Genomic DNA, 24,115 nt, shown 5'->3' on the forward strand with positions numbered 1-24,115 from the left:
CTATAGGCCAGACTGGGGACTGATCCCAGGGAGCCCAGATGCTGACTCACGCAGGCTCAGGTAGGCACTGTGTGTTCCCCGCACCTTCCCTCCGGCTCTGCCCTTCTGGCCTGTGGGATGAGGCCTGCCCTCACCCATCCGGTCCTGTTCCTGTGGCCGGCAGTTCCCCAGTACTATGCCATTGGGGGGGAGGTTTGCATGGTGATCGCTGTCAGACCCCCAAATGCTCCTGCTGTCCTGATGGGCCCTCGGGCCTTGCCAGCAATCCTGAATCCTAGGTTTTTCCCATCCTATGAGCCCTGGTCAGGCCTGGCCAATGGTTCCTGTTAACTACTTGGTTTCCAGGTCTTTTGACATGACTGCAACATCTTTGATAGCTTCCTCGATAGCTGGTGTAAAGTGTTTCTAGCCTCCTTTGTACATTTTTTTGCCCCACATCTAGATCTAGAATCCGCCTTTTCTCCAAGAATCTTTGGTTCCATTTAGTAGGAAATATGACCTCAAAACTGCAGTCCAGGGGTGAATCAGATGCTCACTGCCATGAGTGGTAGTTGTTTTCAGGCCTCTTCAGCAGAAAGGAGGAAAATTTGTTTTGTTTAAGTTTTGTGAGTACATACAGATACTTGCACTGCCAACAAGGATTTTACTTTCCCTCTCTTGTACACCTGCATTTCCTTTCTCCCATGTAGAGTCCCCATTCTAAAGAGATTCTAGGAATAACAAATTAGATTATTACTCATTTACTTTAACACATGGTACGTACACAACAGTCTCAGGATACTAACACTACCACTGATAATGTGACTGACGACAGGTAAAGATTTTTATTTATTTTTAATGTAGGCTCCACACCTAGCATGGAGTCCGACGTGGGCCTTGAACTTAACAACCCTGAGATCAAGACCTGAGCTTAGATCAAGGGTCAGACGCTTAAGCAGCCGAGCCACCCGGGTGCCCCAACGATTTCTTTCCTTAGCGTTTGTTCCACTAGGGATGCATGAATTACTGTTTTAGGGGTCACTTTGTGTGGTCGTGCTGCCCACTTGGTACTGATTTAGTTCATTAGCTTCATCCCGTTTTTAAAGTTAATTTTGTTTTATAATTATGCAACATATGTACCTAGTTCTAAAGTCAAATTTACCAAACTAGATATAGTCAAAGAAGACTTTTAATTTTTGTCCCTCGTCGTGTTCCTTCCCTTCCCCTGTAGTTAACCATTTAAAAATGTTTATAATTTATCTTTGTGCTTTAAACACGTAAGCAAACACAGAAAGAATAGGATATATTTTGACACACACATTCTCCGTTTTGCTTTTTAATCTGCAGATCTGTATGGATTTGATATTCTTTAACCAACCCTCTTCTGAGGGTTTTTGTGTCTCCTGAGATGAACATATGATTCTTCTTTATTCTGCTAATATGGTTGTATTATGTGATTTTCAGATGTTAAACCAAACTCTCATTCCTGGGATAAAAACCTACGTGGTCAAATCCTTTTTATGTGTTGGTAAGTTTTTTCTTTTTAAAATGCCTGCTCATTTGATGTTTGTTTGATAAATCCTTTCTCCATAGTGTCAGAGATACTCCACTACTAAGTACTGCTATTCCAAAGTAGTGACTGAATTCAGATTCCCTTTGTGCCTATCCACTCTTTTGTATAGATTTTATTTTGTGTCTGCCATGTGCCAGGCATTGTTAGATATTGAGGATACAGAAATAAAGAAGGTATATGCAAGCCCTTGCCCTCACAGCAGTGGTGAAGACAAAACAAGTAACTATAGGATAGTTTGGGGGACTGTTAGACAATATTGGGTACAAATTGTGATTTAAATAAAGGAAACCCAAGGTAGAATTTTTTAAGCCACTTAAAGGAAATTACTTGACATGTAAATTGAATTTAGCCAGGGTTACCATAGCATTTACCATCCAAACGGGGAACATTTTTAAAAGTCAAAGGGAAAACAAGTATAAAATAGGGTGTATGGTTACCTTAGATCTAACCAAAGGGGAAGAGTGTTTGAGGCAGATAAAAACAATATGTGAAAGAGGACTAGGTCTATTAAAATAACTAAAAGTCTCCATTTAGTGAGTTTGTAAACTGTAAGGAAGAAAAGGAGGCCAGAAAAGTAAGGAGAAATCAGATTCTAAAGGCTTTGTAAATCATAGAGGAACTTGGACTCCATTCCAAGGACAATAAAAGTTCCAAGCAAAGAGATGACATAATTGTTGGTAAAAGATTGTTGATGGCAGTGTGGTAAAAGTGTGAGCAAAAAAGGGTATCAGCAGAGATCATTTAAGGGGGAAATGGAGAGTTGGGTGTGGGTTTTTGGAGTCATGGGATGTTCTCTGATTGTGTGACTACATGATGATGATTGTGAACGTAAAGATCATTGAATTGTTTGGTGTGTGGATTATAGCTCAATAAGGCTGTTTTTTTGGGGGGGGCGTTGTTTTGTTCTTTAAGGAGATTTAGGAAATTAAGTTCTCCAGGTAAGATAGGGGCTCTGGATTAATGTGTTAGAAATGAGGAGTTCAAGAGATAGTTAAGAGAAACTGTAAGGCCTTGTGACTCATAGGATATGGAGGTAAGGGAGAGGGAAAAGTCAAATTAACTTCCAAGATTCTGGCTTAAGCTGCAGGATGGATGACGGTGGTGTTTACTGGCAGAACCTGAACCAGGCACATGTATGAGATGGGGGTGGGGAAGATCTTAAGACGTGCTGAATTTGAGAAAATGTTGAGACATTAAATTGGATTATCTGTTTTGGACTGTGTCCCCTCCCCCCACTCCCCAAATTCATTTGCTGAAACTCTCTAATCTCAGTGTGATGGTACTGGGAAGTAATTAGGTCATGAGGATGTAGCCCTCATGATCTCATTAGTATCCTTCTAAGAGGAGCCAGAGAGCTTGCTCAGTCTTTTTCTGCTGCGTAAGGATACAAGCAGTCGTCAGCCTCGATAGCCCAGAAGAGGGCCTCACCAGAACCTGACCATGCTGGCACCCTGATCTCAGACTTCCAGTCTCCAGAAGTGTGAGAAACAAATTTCTGTTCTTTATAAGCCACCTAGTCCATGGCACTTTGTTTTAGCGACCCAAGATAAGACAATATCCAAGTCTGGCTCTCAGGTGAAGGTCTAGGCCAAAGGAAACCAACTTAAGTCATTGAAGTAAACAGCACTGTGTAAGGTATGTGAATACAAGATCAAGATTTAAGATGCTTAGAGGTGAAATCAGCATCTAAGGAAAGGCTCCGGAGGTAGGGAGAAAAACCGGGGGAGCGTAATGTCACGAGTCCAGTGTAGTCTTTCAGATGAAGTATTCAGCCGTGTAAAGTACTGTTACATGTCAAACAAGAAAAGCAAAGTGGACTCTGGACTTAAAAAATTTCAGTGGAGTGGTAACAGCAGAAACCAATCTCACATGGGTTCATTGGTAAATGGTGAGATGCAGTTTCTCAAGACAGTTCAAGCAAGGAATTAGCTTTTGAAGGGGCAAAGAAGGAAGGGAGTTGGGAGAAAAAGATTGTTTAAAAAAAAGATTTGGTCATGTTTAAAGAAAGGACAGGACCCATTTAGAGAAGTTGAAGATAGTTAAGGACCGTGAAGGCTGCGTAAAATCAGGGAGAACAGCTGTAAGTTCAAGGTTTAGGTAGAGTCTGGGAGTCCGTATTTCTGTGCCTGAGGGATGCTGGTGCACAAGCCAGTTTGGGAGCCGGGGTAATCCCAGAGCAGACGTCGTAAGCAGCTTGGAAAGGATGCGGTCTTTAATACAGATCCTGGATTCTTTTATTTTCTCTCTGAACAGGAGGAAGAACTTGTAGTGGGGGCAGGTACAGACAGATTTGGTGATGCAGTTCAGGAAGTTTCCCCTCATTTTTTCCTGTGAAATAATCTGCTAATAGAGTTGGGGAAGGTGAAGATTTCTAAGACTGGAGGTTTCAAATTGCCTTGAAAAGTGAAGGGCAGTAGCTTGCTCCTGTGAGGACGTAGTTGGGGACGGGGACCGCAGATTCTATAGTGACGCCAGCCTGTGCCCTCATGGGGTTTTCTGTCGCAGTGCTCGGCACCCAACACAATCAAAGGCAGATCAAGCTGAACTCCTCTAGATTTGGGTTTTGCCACAGTTATAAAATAATGACAGTAAAACAAAGCAGTCTAGGATCTTGCCAGGAGAGTGGCAGAAATATTAAGAGGGAGATCTAAGCTGGATGGAGAGCTAAGTGAAGAAAAAAGATGACTACTAGTGGAACTCCTAATGAGGATAAAGAATTTGGTATACTGTGTTTGACGATTTCAAACTCAAGGCCTTCATATAGACCAGCTTTTGTTCAACATTTTTTTTTTTAAGATTTTATTTATTTATTTGACAGAGATAGAGACAGCCAGCGAGAGAGGGAACACAAGCAGGGGGAGTGGGAGAGGAAGAAGCAGGCTCATAGCGGAGGAGCCCGATGTGGGGCTCAATCCCATAACGCCGGGATCACACCCTGAGCCGAAGGCAGATGCTTAACCACTGTGCCACCCAGGCGCCCCTGTTCAACATTTTTATCCCTAACTGTGCTACACCATAGGGGAATGCGGCTGTAAGAAAATCCCCACCCTCAGAAACAGCGATCATTTTGGAGAAGAGAGCGCCAGTGAGAACACTCAGCAGAATGACTGGAACAAGCAACAGATCAAGGTAAAAGGTACTGAGATGTGTGAGAAGGGACTCTTCACAGGGTAAGAGGTGGTTATCAGGGAAGCATTCATTTAAAAACTACCCCAAGTAGATCTTAAATACAGAAAGACAGCTACAGGCAAAACAGGGACAAAAAGACCATGGTGAGTAGAGCAGTAGCACTGGCAAAGGCAGCAAAGTACAGCAAAAGCCTGATTAGGAGTTAAAGTTTATGGGAAGATAATGTAAGATAAGGCTGTAAAAGTAATTTAAAGTCAAATTACGGAGAGCCTTAAATGTGCTAAAGAATTTGGGACTTTATGGGCAGTGAGAGGCAGCTGGAGTTTGTGAACATGACTAAGATGTGCTCTAGAAGACTGGCAATCCAGAAGGAAATCCTTAACGAAATCCTTATTAAGGCCTAACCCAAGGGCTCTCAACGGGACTGCACAAGACTCACCAGTAGTGCTTCGACAGACACTGGATGGGTCCACCCACTGGAAACTGCGGTTCATTTTGTCTGGGATGAGGCTCAGGCAATTACAAGTATTCCAGAGGATCCGAATCCGGGGCTGGGGTTGAAAGGCATGGTCTGTTCTGTGTAGTTTGTTGATACAGTAAGTCGCAAATCAGACAGTAATAAGGGAAAGCCAGATCTATCCCTATCGATAGAGGATATGTCAAATTCTGGGGGGAAAAAAACCACCTGTAACAAGCTAAACTGACCCAGTAAAATTTAAAAAGCACACCATCACACCATTCCCACACAGAAGAAAAACAGATATTGAATATATACAATTTATTTAATAAATTAATGTCATTCAAAATACAGTGCCAGAACATTATGCAGTCGAACATGCTAGTAATGTTTGTCATGAAGCACCTGTGCTCATGTTAGATTGGCGGCGCCCCGCTACTGCTAGTGGTTCCTGGGATTAATGCCAGAGCAGCACTAGTTATCTGCTCGTCTGCACGGCCAGTGCAGAGGATTCCTGAACAGTTCACCTTTCTAATCCTACCCCCCCACACGCACACAACAGGTTAAAAAACAAAACAAAACACACCCTGACAGCTAATGGATATCTATACACAATCACTCTACAGTAATGCTTGTTATTAAATTAAGATGTAATGACCTGGTTAACCCACTCTGAATCTTTAAGATGGAGAAATACAACAGCAGCAGGTAGTTATATGCATGAGCCAATGTTAATGTAATACAGAAAGTGGAGGCGTTTACTGATTAAAGCTCCACACAGACCCGCACAACAAGGGACTAGCAATTCTTATTGCAAGCCCAGCAACTGAAGTCCACACCTGGTAAATGACCAGCTGATTGGAAGACCTGTATTCTAGATAGACAAGTATAAGTTAGTGAAGAGAGAATACATGCACCTAATAGTATAGTTAGACTGAGCCTGCAGTCATAGCTTTCCCTGTGCAATACCATAAAATGGAAGATCTTCCTCAACTATAGTATAGGATTTCGACAACATTTCTATACCAACACGGACACTAGTGTTAAGTGCAGCTGAATTAATTACACTGAAAAAAAAACTGTATTCCAGGACTTCGGAACAGAAGCACGGGAATGAAATACATATACTAAAATAACCTCGGCACAATTTGCGATATACCACACTAGGAACAGGAAACTACTTTAATAAGTGAACTTTTTGAACTGTACATAACACAGGGCTAACAATGTTATTAGATAATCCAGATTCTTATGCTCTCATGATACACATAGAAGTTTCTCAATTATTGGATAATCTATTTCATATTATGGAAGCATATCTTTCTGTAAGACTCACTGATATATATTATACTGATGCAAATATTAAGTAGGGCATAAAAATAAAATTTATCAAAGATAGATTTTTATGTACTCGTATTTAGTCCTTTCATAGCCTCTCTCGTTTAGCAAAGAAAATGACAAAGCACATACATCAGGCGTGCACTCCCTAAACTCGCCAGCTATACAGGTGGTAGTGCAACCATTTCTCCATCCAGTTCAAACTCCTCAGTCCCATCCGGTGAGAAAAGGTAAGTTGGTGGTTTCCATGGAGATTCTTCAAGGCAGGATGGATAGAGTTTCCCCACAGTGCACCGAAAATCTCTCCCTAAGTCCCACAGTACTCGTTCAGATATATGCTGCCGCAGAGACCAGCGGTCAAGTTCCAGATCATACTGGTAGGTGACATATTTAGCTCTCTCGTTTAAGTGGGTTTCTCGCATAAACACACAGAGAGAATTTGAGATCACAACCGCTCTAACACAGGGGTCTGAGTACCTCTTAGCAGGGATGTTGGCTGCCATTTTCCACTCATTTTTATTCACATCGTAAATCTCCACAGTTACTGAAGACCCATCTACAGTGCCAGAGGGGAGTCTGATGCCAGAATTGGTAGCAATGTGCAACCCTCCAATATAGAAAATTTTATCACCAAAAGCCGCAGCCGAAGCGAAAGACCGGCTAGTCTGCCTCATGGCCATTTCTACCCATGAATCAGACCTGGGAAAGTAGCAGTACATGAGGTTCAGTGTCATGACGTAAATGCAGTCATGAACCACCACCGCCGCACTCCACTGCCAAGCACACGGCAAAGGGCTTACCATCGTCCACTCATCCTTCTCAGTATCGTATCTTTCCACCGTCCTCCGATTAAGTTCTCCACCTACACTGTCTCCTCCAATTGCATAGATATACCCTTCACAGCAAACCAGAGATGGCTTTATGCGGACAAAAAGCATCGGGGTCTTTGGAAACCAGGTATTTTGCTGTGCATCAAACCAGTAAAAGCAATTCACAGTTCTGAAGGCAGTCTGAAGTTTGCTTGTTTTACTGTGATTTGTTTTTGTGTTTTTCAGAGGAACTTGACCCCCTGCTATATAGATGTCATTATCAGGAGTCACAACGGTCCCAACCTTATGCAGATCGGCTGGTGGGCTACACAGCTTGTAAACTTTCTCTGCTTGGGGACTGTAACAGACAGAAGAGTAAAGACTACAAGGATTTTCTGAAGATGCTTCAATGAAAATCATCATCTCCTCTTTAGTCATTCCAAGTCTTGGTTTGAAAAACTTGGGCATAGACTTATACAGACCTTGAACCACTACAGACTTGTCATTGGGCGGCAGGCCTTGAAACCAAGCTCTCTGTGTTACTTCGGAAAGTGCATCAATTCTGATTTGGCTAAGAACTGAAGACAAATACTGGGATCGTGATTCTGTGTTGTACTCTAGCCACAGCATAGCAGCTTCGCGAACCGTCTCCTCCTTTTCCACATTTAAATTGTCACTACTGAGGATGTCTATCAGTAGGTCATGTGACAGCTGCATGAAAGCTTCCTGGTGGTACACAGCGGTGAACTTGTGCTCTACCATTCTTTTAGCACTTTGTTTTAATTCCTCACAACTGAACAGATCGGCAAAACTCAACAATCGCACACAATTCTCTGCATTTATTTTTTTAATTAAGTATTCTCGACAACGTTGTAATACATCTTCTACCTAAAATGGAAAGGATGACAAAGACAAATTTTACTTTTATGTGAAACACAAGGTATTATTAATCAGATCCCTACACTACAGTTTCTATTTTTAGATATGTATGCTTGGGCAAAGAGATAATGCCTCCTAATGATAAAATTAGAAGACCATGCATAGTTTTACATTTCTGCTACTAGTCCAGTGGCCTACTTAAGTGCCCCATTTAGGAGCTAACAGTGCAACATTACATAGGCTCTTAAAAATAAATGGTCTTAAAGTATGGAAAGTTATGCATAACTGAAAAAAAACAAAATGGAAACAATGTAGATCACAGTACATAAATGGTTATCATTTATCATAAATTTATCATAAATGATCACTAAGTTGAGCTGGAATCTGGCTTTCTCAACATGGACAAGATAGTACTATAAAACAAGAAAACCATGCACAGTGACTAAGTCCTTATTTATTTGCCTTTCTTATCTAGAGAGAGAATGTAACCAAAGGAATAAATACATTTCTATGCAGTTATAAATTACCTACATATAAATGACCCACCTTAGCCATTCTGTTTCCTAGACTGATTTATTTCTTAGGTAGGAGAAGTACATCTCGGCTGAATCAGAAGTGCTGCCTACTCCACTTACTTACTCACCACAGCAAGCTAACGAGAAGCAGTTTACAGTGAGAAGTCAGAGTGCTTAGGCTGGATGGTCAGTACTTAGTATTAGGAAGCTTTACTTCTTTAAGTCTCAGCTTTCTCTTGTATATAATGGGGAGGGCCTTACCAACGATTATAGTAAGGATTAGATGATAACTATGGAGAATACTATCGGGCATATGAAAACACTGCTGTTTTCTGTAGTTAATAAGGAAAATCATACTGGCAGTCACAAAATGCCCCATCCCTGTCAGGACAGCCCAGTCCAAGAGTTCTGTTTTGCATTCTGTACGCACATGCACACAGAGTTCATTAACACGGTAAGAAAAGTTATTAGGAACAGTGTCACTATTTACAGTAATAAAGTACTCTGGAATCCAAATTTCTTAAAATTCCTCAATTTTTTTTTTTTTTAGTAATTCTAAAAAATACCTGCTTTGAGTTTCTGGCTCTAAGAAAGATCCTGAAAACTTAAACCACAGAAAGACTGCACACTGGAGGCATTTCCTCCTTCCAGGTCTGGATTTAGGTTATGAATGCCTTCAATTCCAAAGCACCCGGAAGCTACTATGGCCCTCAATGTCCCCAGAGTTGTAGGTATAGTAGGACAGACACTGTATAATTTTACAGGGGGGGAAAAAAAAAGTACAGAATAAAAGGAAGAAAGCTATAGAAAGCATGGACTGAGTTCTGGTTCCCAGAACGTCACCCAGAAGCTGGTGTCCAGTGTCATTCATACTCAGTACAGCACACATTTATGAAGGACCTACAATTCCTGTTCTCCCCCAAATACAACCTTTAGTCTCAAGGTTCTCCCCTCAGAGAAACTGTTTCTGAAATACAAATTATTTCAAAACAAGAGAGAGGAATGAGGAAAATATTTTTTATATTCCTCTTAAATTTTAAATGTTGAGGGGAAAATAGAGTAAAAAGTTTATCTGTAAATGGATCAATGATCACTTTTTTAAATAGTTCTCCTTAATAGCTCCATATGGTCACATGGCTAATATAAATATTAAAGTTTGATCATTTCCATAAGAACCTTCAAATTTTCTGTGAAAAGTAGTACCATCAAAAATTAATACATCTCAGGCTTTAGCTGGGGACGCCTGGGTGGCTCAGTCATTAAGCATCTGCCTTTGGCTCAGGTCATGATCCCAGGGTCCTGGGATCAAGCCCCGCATCGGGCTCTCTACTCAGTGGGGAGTCTGCTGCTCCCTCTCCCACTCCCCCTGCTTGTGTTCCCTCTCTGTGTCTCTGTCAAATAAATAAAATCTTAAAAAAAGAAAAAAAATTGAAGCGATTAATTTAATAAACACTTTCTACTTTTACTTGAAAACCAAATTCTCAGGTATATTAGAAAGATTTTATTTATTTATTTGACAGAGATAGAGACAGCCAGCGAGAGAGGGAACACAAGCAGGGGGAGTGGGAGAGGAAGAAGCAGGCTCATAGCGGAGGAGCCTGATGTGGGGCTCGATCCTGTAATGCCAGGATCACGCCCTGAGCTGAAGGCAGACGCTTAACCGCTGTGCCACCCAGGCGCCCCTCACCTACCTTTTAATTAAGTTCCCATCATAAGAAGTTTACTGGCTGGTCAAATCCAACTGTTTTTCCCTTATACATTATTTTTAAATTAATTTATTTAAGGAATCTTTCCACCAACACGGGGCCCAAACCGAGGACCCTGACATCAAGAGCTGCCTGTACTTCCAACTGAGCCAGCCAGGCACCCTCCCTTGCACATTTTAAAAGGAGAAAACTTACCTTCTAAAATCCGCAGTAAAAAATTATATAGCTATAAGACAACACAGATGAAACAATGTCTCCTGAAAAAATAAACCACAGTTCATGTACATAACAGGAAAACCTGCTTACCTGCAGGAAGCAAGCAGTTTCATACAGCTGTTCCACAGTGCTGTCATTTACTGCCAAGTTACCCGTGTATGCGTAAGCGATGATTATCTGTAAGGTGGCTGCATCCACATTCCTCAGGTGCACGTGTGTCTGTTTGCTCTCACTGAGTCCACTCATGAACATGGCCCTACCGGAGAGAGCGAAAACGACGCTTATGGGTTTAGTGTAAAACCAACGTAGACATAAGAAGGAAAACTAGACAACACGGATGTTTACTTAGAGGACTTGCTGAAAAACATGTTATAGGGAAAGCTTTCTAAGGGAGATAACAAAAAAGCATAATTCAATGCCAAAGATATACCAAGCTATTCCACTATGCCATTCTGAGTGAAAACATCAAAATTAATTTACTCTCTCTATTCCTATGATGAAATACTGTTCAGCAATAAAAAGGAACTAAGAATCGATGCATACAACACAGGTGAACCTCCAAAACATGCTCAGCGAGAGAAGCCAGACACACAAGACCACGGACTGTAGGAGTCCATCTATATGAAATGTCCGCCCAAAAAACAAATACAGAGACAGAAGAGAGGTTAGAAGCTACCCAGGACTGTTAGGTAAGAATGGTGAGTGACTATAAAAGGGCACAAAGGTATGTGAAATGTTTCAAATTAGATAGCAGAGATGGTTTTATGCATCTCTATAAATACACTAAAATTCATTTAATTATACACCTAAAATGGGTGGATTTTGTGGATATGTGAATTCTAAGTCAATAAAGCTGTTAAAAATGTCATTCACACAAATGATTTCCTAAAACTCTACAGGGCAGTTTCCTAAAAGTCTATTATATACAGGAGACCACACCAAAAAGGCAGTTGGTGGGGCAGAGAACACAAAGCAGAACGCCCACACACAGGTGAGAGTTGAACAAAACAATGCAAAGAATATTACTGCATGCATACAAGAGAAAAACCTGCATGTGATCACAAGTGGGTATCACAACAGCGCCAGCTCAGGCCCCTCAAAGGCAAGATAAGGAAAGCCATCAACGTGGCTAAACTAGTGAACTGGCAGAACATGACCATTTTTTCAAGGGGCATAAGGGCTCATGCAGGAGACTGGAAAGCAAACTGGAAAGATGAGTGGCAGTCAGATCACAGAGGACTTTTAAAGAGAGACATAGGAGTCTGAGCTTTTTCTTACGGTGGAGAACACTGAAGGGTTTCGTGCCTGGATTTATCAGCATGATAAAATGTATTCTAGAATGACTACCCTGCTGACAGACCTCAAGGGCCAAAAGCTGGAGACAGGAAAACGGGCTAGGAGTCTAGTGCAATAATCCAGCAGGAGTAAGAAGAACTTGACCCAGGGGGCAGAAATGGATACAAAAGCTATCACAATGAATCAAGATCTGGTGGATTTTCTGACATACGAAATGGTAGTTAGGGAAATAAAGCTACCTGTTTATTTTCAAGTTAAGTGCCTAAAAAATCCTGCTAGTCATTGAGAGAAAAACTGTAAGGTCAAGGAATTGCAAGGTCAAGTTAATCCTGGGAAAAGGGGGAGTTAAATTTTGGATATATTTAAGGTAAGGAAATAATACAATAATCAGTTAAGTACTTAATATTACTGAAACTCTGGAGAAGGCCACGCATTAATACAATAGGCTATGAATTATTTACAAAGTGACATGTTGAAGCTGAATAAGTTATCCAAGGGGGACTAAAAAACTCAAAGAAAAATGCACCCAGAATCCCAATGACCAACCTGAGGTAAAGTTCAATTAGGATAAAAAATGAAAAAAGGACAGAAGGTTGTCCTTATCCCTCATTCTGAGCTACACCAGTGACTACCTAATTGCTTCTGTGGTGTTTGTTACCCTTGATTCCACAGTTTTTGACACCCTACCTCTCTTGTCCTAAGTAGCATAGTACTGGACTGTTGCTGCTTGCTTCTCTGATGAATCTTTCTTGATTTTGGCTCAGATCATGGTCCTGGGATTGAACCCCACATTGAGCTCCATGCTTAGCAGGGAGTCTGCTAGAGATTCTCTCTGCACCCCCACCCCCTGCTTGTGCTCACTCGCTCTCAAATAAATAAAAATCTTTGAAAGGGGAGAGCTGATAAGCCTAGGTATTGACTGCATCTATAACCTCCAATTTCCAATCCATCTAACTAAACCAATAGATCTAAAAAGAAACTGACCATCACAATCATTTCGAAAGCTCTTAAACATTAAAAATTCTGAAACTCTAACCCAGACCCACTGAATCAGAATTTCTAGGTTTGAAATCCAAGCATCTCTATAGAAGCACTGAGAAGTCTGATGATCAACCAAGTTTTAGATCCACTATTTGCAAATACGCTAAGCTTTCTAAGAAAATCAACGTCTGAAATTGCATGAAAAATCCACAGCTTAACCTGAGACAACTGCAGGCACAGCAAAGACAATTAGTATCTGGGCCTCAGCTTCTGCAATCATCATGAGATGTGTTACATTAAGAAATGCAACATTTCTACACCTTCGTGGTATGTTAACCTTAAAAAGTCAACAATAAACCGGTCCTATCTATAGTTGTCACTAAAGAACGGCACAAATTAACTTTCACTGCTGATCTCCACTTAGGGCCACTAATATTTGTGGTAGGATTATACTGGTCCACATTTAACTCATCTTTATTCACCCTGTCCCTTTCAGATATTACATAAAAATTCAACCTAAAAGCAGACCACAAATAAAAGAATTTCTATGCCTTTGCTTCTATTCCTCTCATGAAATGCCTGATAAAGAGAAAAACCTACCTAAAAAGATCAAAAGTTGCAGAAGATCATAAAAATGTAGTTACGCTTTACTTATTTGCTATTACAAATAAATCAGCTTCTAAGTTCTGAGGCACAGAGAACAATGTTATTAATTACTAAATATTTAAATCTGGCAAGGAGTCTGGTAAGGCTATAAAAGGTATCATAAATGATAACAATAACCAAGAATGAGAAAACATTTCTGCAAAGGAGATAAAGTCCTTAACATGTCTGAACAGCAACAAGGGTCCTCTCAAAGTTATCATCAAGGCTACTCACCTCTATCAACGACTGCTCTTTTCTAAATGTAGTATTTTAAAATCTCAGTGGTAAATAAAAATTATTCATTTTTCTTTCTCTTTTAATCTTTTTGCCTCCCCATAATTAAAACTTTACCTGAGTTCATTTCAACAAATTTCCTGTATAAAAACATCTTTCACCTGTCCTTTCTATGCAAGGAAGTGATTTGGCAAACACTACGCCACTGGAATGGAAAAGTTAAGCAAAACATTAAGACATCTATTTTTTTTTTAACTTAAATGTTTAAAATAATTCCTACTAAAACATTAAAATAAGCTAACATTCTGCATTTGAAATTACAAACCAAGCAAGATGAAAGTACTTACCTAAAATAAGAGCTACACGTGGCAAGAACCATCTTATGACAAGGGAATTCAGTGCCCTCGACAATTAACACTATGTCAGTAAACAACTGTTGCTCATAAAACAGTTTTAACTGTTCCAACAAGGACACAGCATATTCAGTATTGATCTGCCTCTCGTCTTGAGTGGACATGACTGCATTCCATTAATATCTCCCGGAACAGATGGGAAAAGTCAGTCTTACTGATGGAAGGTCAAGCGAATGCTTCAGAAGTAAAAAAAGGAGAAACTCTGCTTGCTGTTAGCTGCAGCATTCAGAATCAACACTGGCGCACTCGCTCATGAATAGTATCTTGTCATACGCTTAGAATCCCTCCTAGGTCATCCTGTGTTAATTAGGTTCTTCCGCTCTTCAACACGGTCTGCAGCCGTCTTGCTCAAATGTGCAATTGCTGTGCAGCTCATGAGTTAAAGAGAGTAACACACGAGGTAGATTTTGTGGTGACATCCTATGTTCTGGGAATCCTCTGGAGTAACCAAAAAAAAAAAGAAAAGAAAAGAAAAAGGTCAGAGTATCTAGGCCAGTACATTTTTAGGATACAATACTTAAGATGGCAGATTTAAATATATATTTATTTGAAGTTCAACTAAACACATTTCCAGAAAAATGAAGCATGAGAAAAGGGACATCTCTTCAAAATATAAACATTCTAGAAAATAAGGAACACATCAATAAGCATATTTTTTTAAGTTATTTAAAAATAAAGAATTTAAATTACCAGCAAAGCCAAATCTCCTAGTTCTTTATTGGCAACACAGGACCATAATTTAAGAGGGGGAAAAAAAAAAAAAACACAAGAAATCCCTTTCTCCTTGCATAGAGAATCTCATTTTGGGGAAATATTCTAAATGTGCTTATAAAGGTTTTATGTTTAATTTAAATCACTTAAACTATATGGTAAATAGATTCCATTAGTTTATTTCCAAAGTATATACTATGTTTTTTTATATGTGTAGTTCAGTCCAGTAAGGGAAGTATAAGCAATATATCTTTGTATGGTGGTTCCTTCCTAGAAATTTTTGAGTATACAATTTTACTGGGAAAAAAAACTTTTTTAAACTAAACAAGATAAAGAGACGTGTGTTCCTACATGGAAGACTCCATATTATACAAATATGAATGCTCTCCAAAATGTGTAAATTTAATACAAATCCAATCTAAATCCTATTTGCAGAAGGTTTATCTAGAAGAATGCACAGAAGTTGCCAGGATATTTGAGGGGAAGGGAGGGCAAGTTTTTCCTCATGATTCTTATCAAATATTGAAATGTATTACAAATCTACAATAAGCCCAAGTAAATATAAGAAATTAGATATGATAAACACTGGCATTTTAAAATGGAAGATTGGCTTATTTCAACAACTTGAAAGGAAAAATAAAACCCTAGGTTTTAGTTATATTGCATACCATTCATTAAAAGAAATTATGGCTGAATTGAAATTTAAATTTTTATTTGGAAATCAGTAATTACAACATATAGCAAAGGAGTTACAAATCAGGAAAAGAGGTAAAACCCATACAGAATTACTAAATAGCATAAAACTATCACTTCTTTTCTAATTAGATGACTCTTAGTTCCCATAATCAGAAAATAAGTACTACTCACATGAAACCTATAAATAATACCGTGATTGGAACCATTAACACTTTTCTCACAAAGTCTCTCCCATATGTCAAAGAGAAGATCATACTGTACTTCCTGCCAAACTATACTATTACACGAACTGCTAACTTGATATACACTGTCAAATTTCCAGCCAACTTAACTCTGAACATAACTAAAACAGGTGCAAAGGCAGACTGAGACTTTGGGTCACTTAAGGTAATGACTTTGCTCTTACAGATCTCAAAGTCACACTGTAAATCTAATCTACTACAACCTCTAAGGCCAATAATACCTAAAATCACTGGTTATTTTCACTTACCAATGATGCAAGATCCAGTGTTAGTAAGGGTGTGGGAAAATGAGTATTCTTACACAGAAGTGTAAGCCAATTCATACCTACAAGCCTTTATTCAAAACCCTTAGAGCTAGGTATGTTCTGGAATTTAGAATTTTTCAGGTTTTATAGAGGTAATGTGGTATATATCTCATGTGTTACAGGACTCGCTCAAGAAGCCGGTGCAGCACTCCATAACTGAACATATTACGCTCTTCTCTGTGGAAAATATAAAGTGTGAAAATAATACTAGAAATAGCCTCATGTTACTTCAGGTTGAGTTTTGTTAGTTTCTTTTAAAACTTGATTTTAAGAGCTTTCTGAACTTCAGAATTGCAAGTGAACTCTTCAGGAAGCGTAGTATCTGGCACTGTAAATGTTGAGTATCTCCAGCTATCGATTCTACCTCTCGAAATTTATCTTACAGAAATGCATGCATGGATAAACTGAAAGTCCTAACCCTAGCTGCAAGACCCAAAATTGTCCTCATCCATATTTAAGCCAGGTGACAGCAACTGGCAGCCAGGGCCAGGATGGATTTGGATCACACTGCTAGACACCAGAATGCCTGCAGACTAGCTGGAAGGCTCACTCTCGTCATTTCTTTTAACCTCATACTATGACTTGATTTGTTTTAGTGACTTGATTTTTTGCTGTGACTTATTTGGCCCCATTTAATTTGTTATGTCGGGTTTTACTAGGTCTGATTTTTTTTTTTAAATCATACCCATGAAACTAAAACAAGAGGAGTCTGCTTTTATAAAATTACACAGTGAGCCAATTTATGGAATCCTCATTATGACTGCTTTATGCCCCCTATTTCCCACCCTTTACTTTGTAATCTAGGGTTCATTTTCTTCCTGATAAGGTAATTTTTATTTACAATATCTCAATATTAAAATAAACAGAAAAAGTCATTTATATCAAGTAATTAAGTTAAATAATTTAAACAGATCCGTACCTAGTACAATTCAAAATAAAGCTGTCACTTCTCAGAGTATGGACTTCAAAATACATTAACTAAAAACGTGAAAAGGTGCAAAGTTTAAAAGGATCAACCAACAACCTTCAAATGCCTGTAACGTGAACATTTACTATAACAAGATTCCTTCTCTCCTGAAAACAAAACTTGAAATCAATATCCTAAAAATATTTTATAAAGTCTGTACTGTATTAATTACAGGTGATGTGACATATTTTATGAATGTTCCCTTTTTGATAAATATATTACATCACATACCATTCTGTTATACCTAAAATTAGCTTCAAAGTAAGTCACACACCCTGTTATCTGCACAAGTTAGCATCCACAGACTAATTCCCAGGTATTAAGAAATTATTTAATTTTCTATCACAAATTAATGGCTACTTAAATTTAACTCAACAAATGTTTACTGAGTATTCAGTAAATGCTGGTCATTGTACTGTAAGTACTCAGACTGAGAGTTGCCAATCTCTAGAGCTCCAAAACACCATATGCATTTATTCTTACTACAGAAGACAGCCCAAACCATGATTATCATTTAAAAAGTTTTAAAAACCAGTTACTCTAGACAAAAGCTAAAAAGGCAGCGGTAAATAGGTCAAAGAAGTTGGGTGTAAGAAATGTTTTTCTTAAAATCTAGCTGTCTTGGGACGCCTGGGTGGCTCAGTTGGTTAAGCATCCCAGCATCCGCCTTCGGCTCAGGTCATGACCCCAGGGTCCTAGGACCAAGCCCCACATCAGGCTGCTTGCTCATCGGAGAGGCTGCTTCTCCCTCTGCCTGCCACTCCCCATGCTTGTGCTCTCACAATAAATATAACTTAAAACAAACAAACAAACCTAGCTGTCTTGATCTTTCATTTCCAAACTTCTGATAACACAAGAACAAGAAATTTTATTCTTTATCATAAGAAAAACTGTGATACAAGTAAAATGAGCAAAGGAGGTAGCTGGCACTTGGCTCCACTAGGAACAGTGGAGAAAGAGGAAAGCTTATTAAAGAGGAAAGAGGAAAAGCATATTGAAGACCTTCTTAAGCCTTCTGAATTTTGTTAACATATGCAATGATTATCTAATTTTAAAAAATTAACTTTTAAAGGGCATACCACTTTCTCTTATCACAAAGACAAAATATTCTAGGTGCTTTGCAAGCTATAAAGTCTCTGTCCCAAATACTTAACTCTGTTGTTGTAACCTCAAAGCAGCAAAAAACAGTACGTGAACAAATGGAAAAACTGTGTTTCAATAAAACTTATTTCCGAAAACAGGCTGCAGGCCACATGCACCAATCTCTGCTTCAGACTGCTTCCTGATCAAATATTAAGAGTCTGTGATTAAAATGCACAGTTGTTTTTCCTAGAATATTTTCCCTTTAGATCACAAAAACGGGGGAAAAGCACAAGCCTTAAATACTTAAAAGCTGAAGTAAATGTAATTCTTAATCTAACCTGTATATATTCCATTTTTCTTTTCAACTAAAATATTTTAACAACTGTCACCTAATCACACAACTAACTGCTTTCCCCACCTACTGCAGGTTCAGTGAATTTCTAAAAAACAACTTTCTCTTTTATGGAGTGTGAGTACCCTTTATTAAGGTTAAAAACATAAAGGACATTCCTCTACAAAATAATCTGTTGGGGAAAAAAATGAGAAAAAACTATTATAGAGTCAAAAACACAATCTATTTTCTATCTTATCAACTACAACAATAACTACATACATTTGAAAAACACAAGATGAATAAGAGACAATTTTTGTGTAGAGAGATATGCTTTAAAATCCTGTATTTTAAAGCTGGTCATTAGAATATTAGAACATATTTCAAAACGAAAAATGCCAACTAGAGTAAGAATTAAATGGGAGTTGTACAAACACGATATAATGAAATTCAGAATCTAATAAAGCGCAATGTACTTGGATATTGGATACTGGATATTCTAACTTTCTAAGTTATGCGCTCAATTCAATGGTTTTTTTGTTGTTGTTTTTTTAAAGATTTTATTTATTTATTTGACACAGATAGAGATAGCCAGAGAGAGAGGGAACACAAGCAGGGGGGAGTGGGAGAGAAAGAAGCAGGCTCAGAGCAGAGGAGCCTGATGTGGGGCTCGATCCCATAACGCCGGGATCACGCCCTGAGCCGAAGGCAGACGCTTAACTGCTGTGCCACCCAGGCGCCCCTCAATTCAATGTTTTTACTGATGCGCCTGACGGCAGAGAACAACAGCATTGAATAACGTTAGAACGCCACATACAGGATGAGATCCTTTCTTCTAATTCTCTACCCACTGACCTTCTGCAAAATATTAGGGGACAAAGTCCAACTTATTTTTAAATCTAAGGGCTACCTATAAAAGTAGGAAATTTATAAATTATGATCGAAAGAAAAAAGAACAAAAATGGTTCTAATACATTTTGTCTCTATTGAATGAATTCCACCACATGAAATAGTTTCAAAACAAACACTGCTATTAAGTGATCAGGATTAAATCAGTCAGCAATCCAGATTAATATACACAATTCTATTTAAAAATCTGAAATACCTCTTATGGGAACTCATTCTAACAGTTTTTCCTCAAATAATCAATATGACTATAACATAATACCACAAAAAAGGTGCTTAAGCCCTCAGGCTTCAAAAGCCAAAATATTCCCAAAACTGTATCTACAAAGAAAATCTACACAAAGCAAATACTGTTAATAGTCACAATTAAAGAACAGTAACAATAAATTGTATATCTATTTTTACAGATTCTGAACACTGATATTAAAGGAACAGAAACCAAGATTAAATGGAGAAAGGCATGAAAGGTTGAAATTTTTAAAAAATAATTCTAAACACTCTTAAAGATTTCAGAGGTTGATGGCAGATTTTATTGGGGGGTGGGGAGGTGTCTAATTTCACTTTGAAACCTAGTTTTTAATCCCACAGGTGTGTCATTTGTAGTACCCTTCCACTGAGTAGCCACAGGAACACAAATAAAAGCAGAGCAAGCTTTTCCAATGTTAACCAGGCAAAACCTGGAAGGTAAGGAAAGAATAAAGTGTTAAATAACTGCAGAATGTGAAAATGAGACTGATGAGCAATTAACTGAGCTTTGTATGTTAAATGAAATAAAAAGATGGGAAGGAGGTTGCCAACAAGGACTGCACAGAAATTATATAAATGATGAAATAACGATAGAGAGGAGGGGCAGCAGACTGTAGGTCATCATCTGTACAAAGCACTTTTCCAGTTGTATATTATTAACTTAGATGGTGCTGCATCTTTCAATGCCACAAACGCCAATACAGAGCATAGAAAACTTTTCTTGGAAAGGACCCAAGGCCTTCTGAATGTCAAGTTATTGCCAAAAAATTAAGAGCCTGAACTGTGGAGCTGTGAAAGCCCAATTCTTCAACTTACTAGTTGTGTGACCTTTCGTAAGTTACTTACTTTCTGTGCCACAGTATGCTAATCTAGAAAATGTAAGATAGGGGCGCCTGGGTGGCTCAGTCGTTAAGCATCTGCCTTTGGCTCAGGGCGTGATTCCAGCGTTCTGGGATCGAGCCCCATGTCGGGCTCTTCTGCTGGGAGCCTGCTTCTTCCTCTCCCACTCCCCCTGCTTGTGTTCCCTCTCTCGCTGGCTGTCTCTCTGTCAAATAAATAAATAAAATCTTAAAAAAAAAAAAAAAAAGAAAGAAAATGTAAGATAAAAATATAACTCTTCTCAATAAGTTGATTAAATGAATTTCATGAAGATCATAGGACAGTGCCTGACACATTACAATACTACATAAACATCTGCAGTTGTATTTATTAATGCACTCACTGGCCAGGCTGTTTGTGGCACTTTCCCAACTCCTGAATCTCCACACCTGTACCAGGTCCAGGCGTCCCAATTACACGGTCTCAGTACCCAAACACAGTTCTCTTTTTACCCTGGGTGAAAGGGACATTAGACATTCATTTAAAGATTTAGGGAGTATTTTGATGGTACAGATCATGAAACAAACCGGCTCAACAAAGACTAATCTTGAAAAGGCTGATGCCAGCGCAAAAATAACCAAAGGAGAACCAGGAAGCACCGGTGACAAGCCAAAACATTGTACGTATCAATAAAGCGGTAGGTTTCTCTGTATGGAGGACAAAATATCGGTGCCAGCAAGTTTGCTTTCAAGTTATCAAAAGCATTCTAACAGTTGAGAATGTCTAGAAAACTACTCAGTCTTTAGACTATCAACCACTACACAAACAGAATTTTTTGGAGTTGTGACAAACATGAATTAAAAAACAAACACCTGGGGCGCCTGGGTGGCACAGCGGTTGGGCGTCTGCCTTCGGCTCAGGGCGTGATCCCGGCGTTATGGGATTGAGCCCCACATCAGGCTCCTCCGCTGTGAGCCTGCTTCTTCCTGTCCCACTCCCCCTGCTTGTGTTCCCTCTCTCACTGGCTGTCTCTGTCAAATAAATAAATAAAATCTTTAAAAAAATAAATAAAAATAAAAAATAAATAAAAAACGAACACTTTGTCTTTTGAAGAATTTATCAAGTTTGATAAATTTCAGTATAGCTTCCCCTACTCTAACCGAATTCAGATCTCAGGTCTATTCTTATGTTCTTCATTTCCAGCCACACTGAAAAGTCTACAGGGCTCCATCAAGTAAATTCAGATCACAAATATAAGCTTCAGTACTACATTATGATTAGGAAGTTATTTCACTTTAAAAAAATTAAACAAGAACAACAACAAAAAATTAAATGAGACCATAAAGGAGATGCCACCTGTGATAGAATAATCATATGAGTACAGCATGTCCTTTTATTTTGGCTATCACTTTTCATTTTTCCCTCTCAGCTCTGCAGTGACTTAAGAAAGCTGGAGAAATACAAGCTAAAGCAAAACTGACCTTAACGTTCTCACTGGGATTTCATTTTCCACCAAGTCAATGATTTTTTCAATCACAATAGCAGATGAAAATATTTCCCAGACATTCAAACATACTGGTGTGGTCATTAAGGGCACAGCCAGTTAACAATGATTATGACTACTGAAGTTTCTCAGTTTCTTCCAAAAAAAACAAAACAAAACAAAAAGTAAACTGAGGAATATTTAGAATCCTTTGCCTACCACGGAAGCTACTGCATGTCACCACTTGCCACAGGTATGGAAGTGGAGCAAAGAAAGCCAAGAATTTTAAAAGCTTCTCTCATTAAATTACATTTTCTCCAAATCTACAACAATTCCTTCTTCCCACACTGAGGAAATCTAGGTACTGCAAATTCCTGGTAAGAGAACCAGGAGCAATCTTCAAATATTTAAAAATTACGTTCAATCAACCTGTCATTTCTAATACTGAGTTACTTAAATATTACTTGCTCTATTCCAACTCCACAAAACTGAAAACGGTAAGACTGAGATATAATGAAAAAGTTTGACATTTTCATTCATGTATTTTATGACCGTAGGACAAATCCTTTTTCCTGGTCTTAGGAAGCTGGGCAATGAGAAAAACAACTCTTGTCTAAATGCGTACAATATTCTGGCTTTTCAGACTACATTCAAATTTCTAGAATTTCAGTGTTCAATGTTTGAATCTTATGAAATAGCTCATTATTTCCATTCACCAGGAGAAAGAAAATCTACAGAATTGTGTGGACTTAGGAACTATGACCCGGCTATTCCCACCCACCTCCTTATAGGCCCCATGAATTACTTAACAGATTTTATGCTTCCTATCCTAGCAAACAAAAAGGGGAGAAGAGTTACAACACTTTAAACTCTTCCTACAAAACTCCGTCTAGAGAAAACAGCACTAGGTGGAAAAGTGTGGACTCTAAGACATGCTCAACAGAAATCTCATAGTCCTTTATAGTTTACCGACAGACTTCTTGAGGATTTCAGGACCCAAACTAAAGAAAGGGGTTTCAACTAGCACTAGACCAACGAAAGATCAAAGTGAGTAAGTAAGCTTAACATTAGTTAGCAGCCAGATGAAAAGAAGAGCAAATTTCCACATCATCAAGACTAAAAAACAACGGACGGGTTTGACATTTCAATTTACTTTAGGTCAGGGGGAAAAAAAAGTCCTTCTGAGAAAACGTTACCAAAGGTTAACTAAAATAAGTCACAATCGCAAGAGATTTGAAGCCCACATTACCCAAATTCAGGCAAAAATTCACAACTCAGAGTGAAGGAGGAAAAAAAACAACACCCTGTTAATTAGTTGCCTCAATAGAAGAAAATACAATTTTGGTCAGACCACATTGCTGATAGGGTTTTGTTTCTGAACGCCTGAATGCTCAGTGAGCCAGACGTACAGATTCATGTATAAACAACACGTGACCAGTCCTGTACCCTACATTTTTATAAGGCTAAGTGATACAGAAGATAAACATTACATACAAACATGCCCTTTTAAAGTTATTTTACATTTTGGATTTTCTATTTTCACTTGAAGGGACCAGAGTGGTAACAGACAATTCTAGAGATCTGTAGCCCATGAAGTGTGTATTCCTCTCCCTTTGAGGTCGCTGTAAAACAAGACCTTAGATCGCTAAACTGGGAGGGGGGGAGGGAGGCGTGAGAGGACGTTAACTCCGAATAACTGCTCCAAATCAAACCAAAGGATATTCTTACACTTCACGGTTTGTCAATTCATGGAGAGAGGGAGGTGGTCGAGTTCAAGTAAGTTAACGATTTCAGAGTCTAAAGTAAACACGTACACAATTTTGTTTCAAAGGGCAGCTTCTGCTTTCTTTTTTAAATCGTTAGATCATAATGGGATCTCTGTTCATCTACACATCTCTTGCTTACTTAAGATGTACCGGGAAAGAAAAAAAATGCAAGGAAGGGCTTGCCCTTCTCCGGCCCACCATCTCGCGAACTCGTCGCGATGCGTTAAGGGAAAGGGCTTTATTTTGGCAAGAGCGGGAGCCAGCCGGGGCCAAGGCGCCGCCCGGGAGACCCGCGGCCGGAAACGCCCCCGAGAGCGGCGCAAAAAAAAAAAAAAAAAAAAAAAAAAAAAAAAAAAAAAAAAAAAAAAAAAAAAAAAAAAAAAAAAAAAA

General features: G+C 38.9%; 2 protein-coding genes across 23 annotated transcripts in view; one reads left to right on the top strand and one right to left on the bottom strand.

Annotated features, from left to right (window-relative positions):
- The window catches only part of AVL9 (AVL9 cell migration associated), an 84,427-nt gene extending 75,748 nt beyond the window's left edge, over positions 1-8,679 (top strand). For 16 of the 20 annotated variants that reach the window (XR_004628404.1, XR_004628411.1, XR_004628416.1 and 13 more), the window contains 5 exons: positions 7-60; positions 1,444-1,507; positions 4,572-4,681; positions 7,018-7,433; positions 7,532-8,679. The gene's annotated coding sequence lies outside the window, so the exon portion shown is untranslated. Of the gene's footprint in view, positions 1-6; positions 61-1,443; positions 1,508-4,571; positions 4,689-7,017; positions 7,434-7,531 lie in introns of all 20 variants that reach the window. The other 4 variants (XR_004628407.1, XR_004628410.1, XR_004628415.1 and 1 more) reach the window with 4 other exon arrangements.
- The window catches only part of KBTBD2 (kelch repeat and BTB domain containing 2), a 19,356-nt gene continuing 685 nt past the window's right edge, over positions 5,445-24,115 (bottom strand). Inside the window, exons 1-5 of one of the 3 annotated variants that reach the window (XM_019802417.2) lie at positions 21,349-21,365; positions 20,880-20,989; positions 14,105-14,608; positions 10,692-10,857; positions 5,445-8,173 (exon numbers count right to left, since the gene is read on the bottom strand). In XM_019802417.2, coding sequence (XP_019657976.1) covers positions 6,638-8,173; positions 10,692-10,857; positions 14,105-14,274 — 1,872 coding nt within the window. In that variant the 5' untranslated portion in view covers positions 14,275-14,608; positions 20,880-20,989; positions 21,349-21,365 and the 3' untranslated portion in view covers positions 5,445-6,637. Of the gene's footprint in view, positions 8,174-10,691; positions 10,858-14,104; positions 14,609-20,503; positions 20,672-20,879; positions 20,990-21,348; positions 21,366-24,115 lie in introns of those variants that run through there. The other 2 variants (XM_019802416.2, XM_019802414.2) reach the window with 2 other exon arrangements.

Source organism: Ailuropoda melanoleuca, chromosome 1, assembly GCF_002007445.2.
Source record: "Ailuropoda melanoleuca isolate Jingjing chromosome 1, ASM200744v2, whole genome shotgun sequence".
Lineage (NCBI taxonomy): Eukaryota > Metazoa > Chordata > Mammalia > Carnivora > Ursidae > Ailuropoda > Ailuropoda melanoleuca.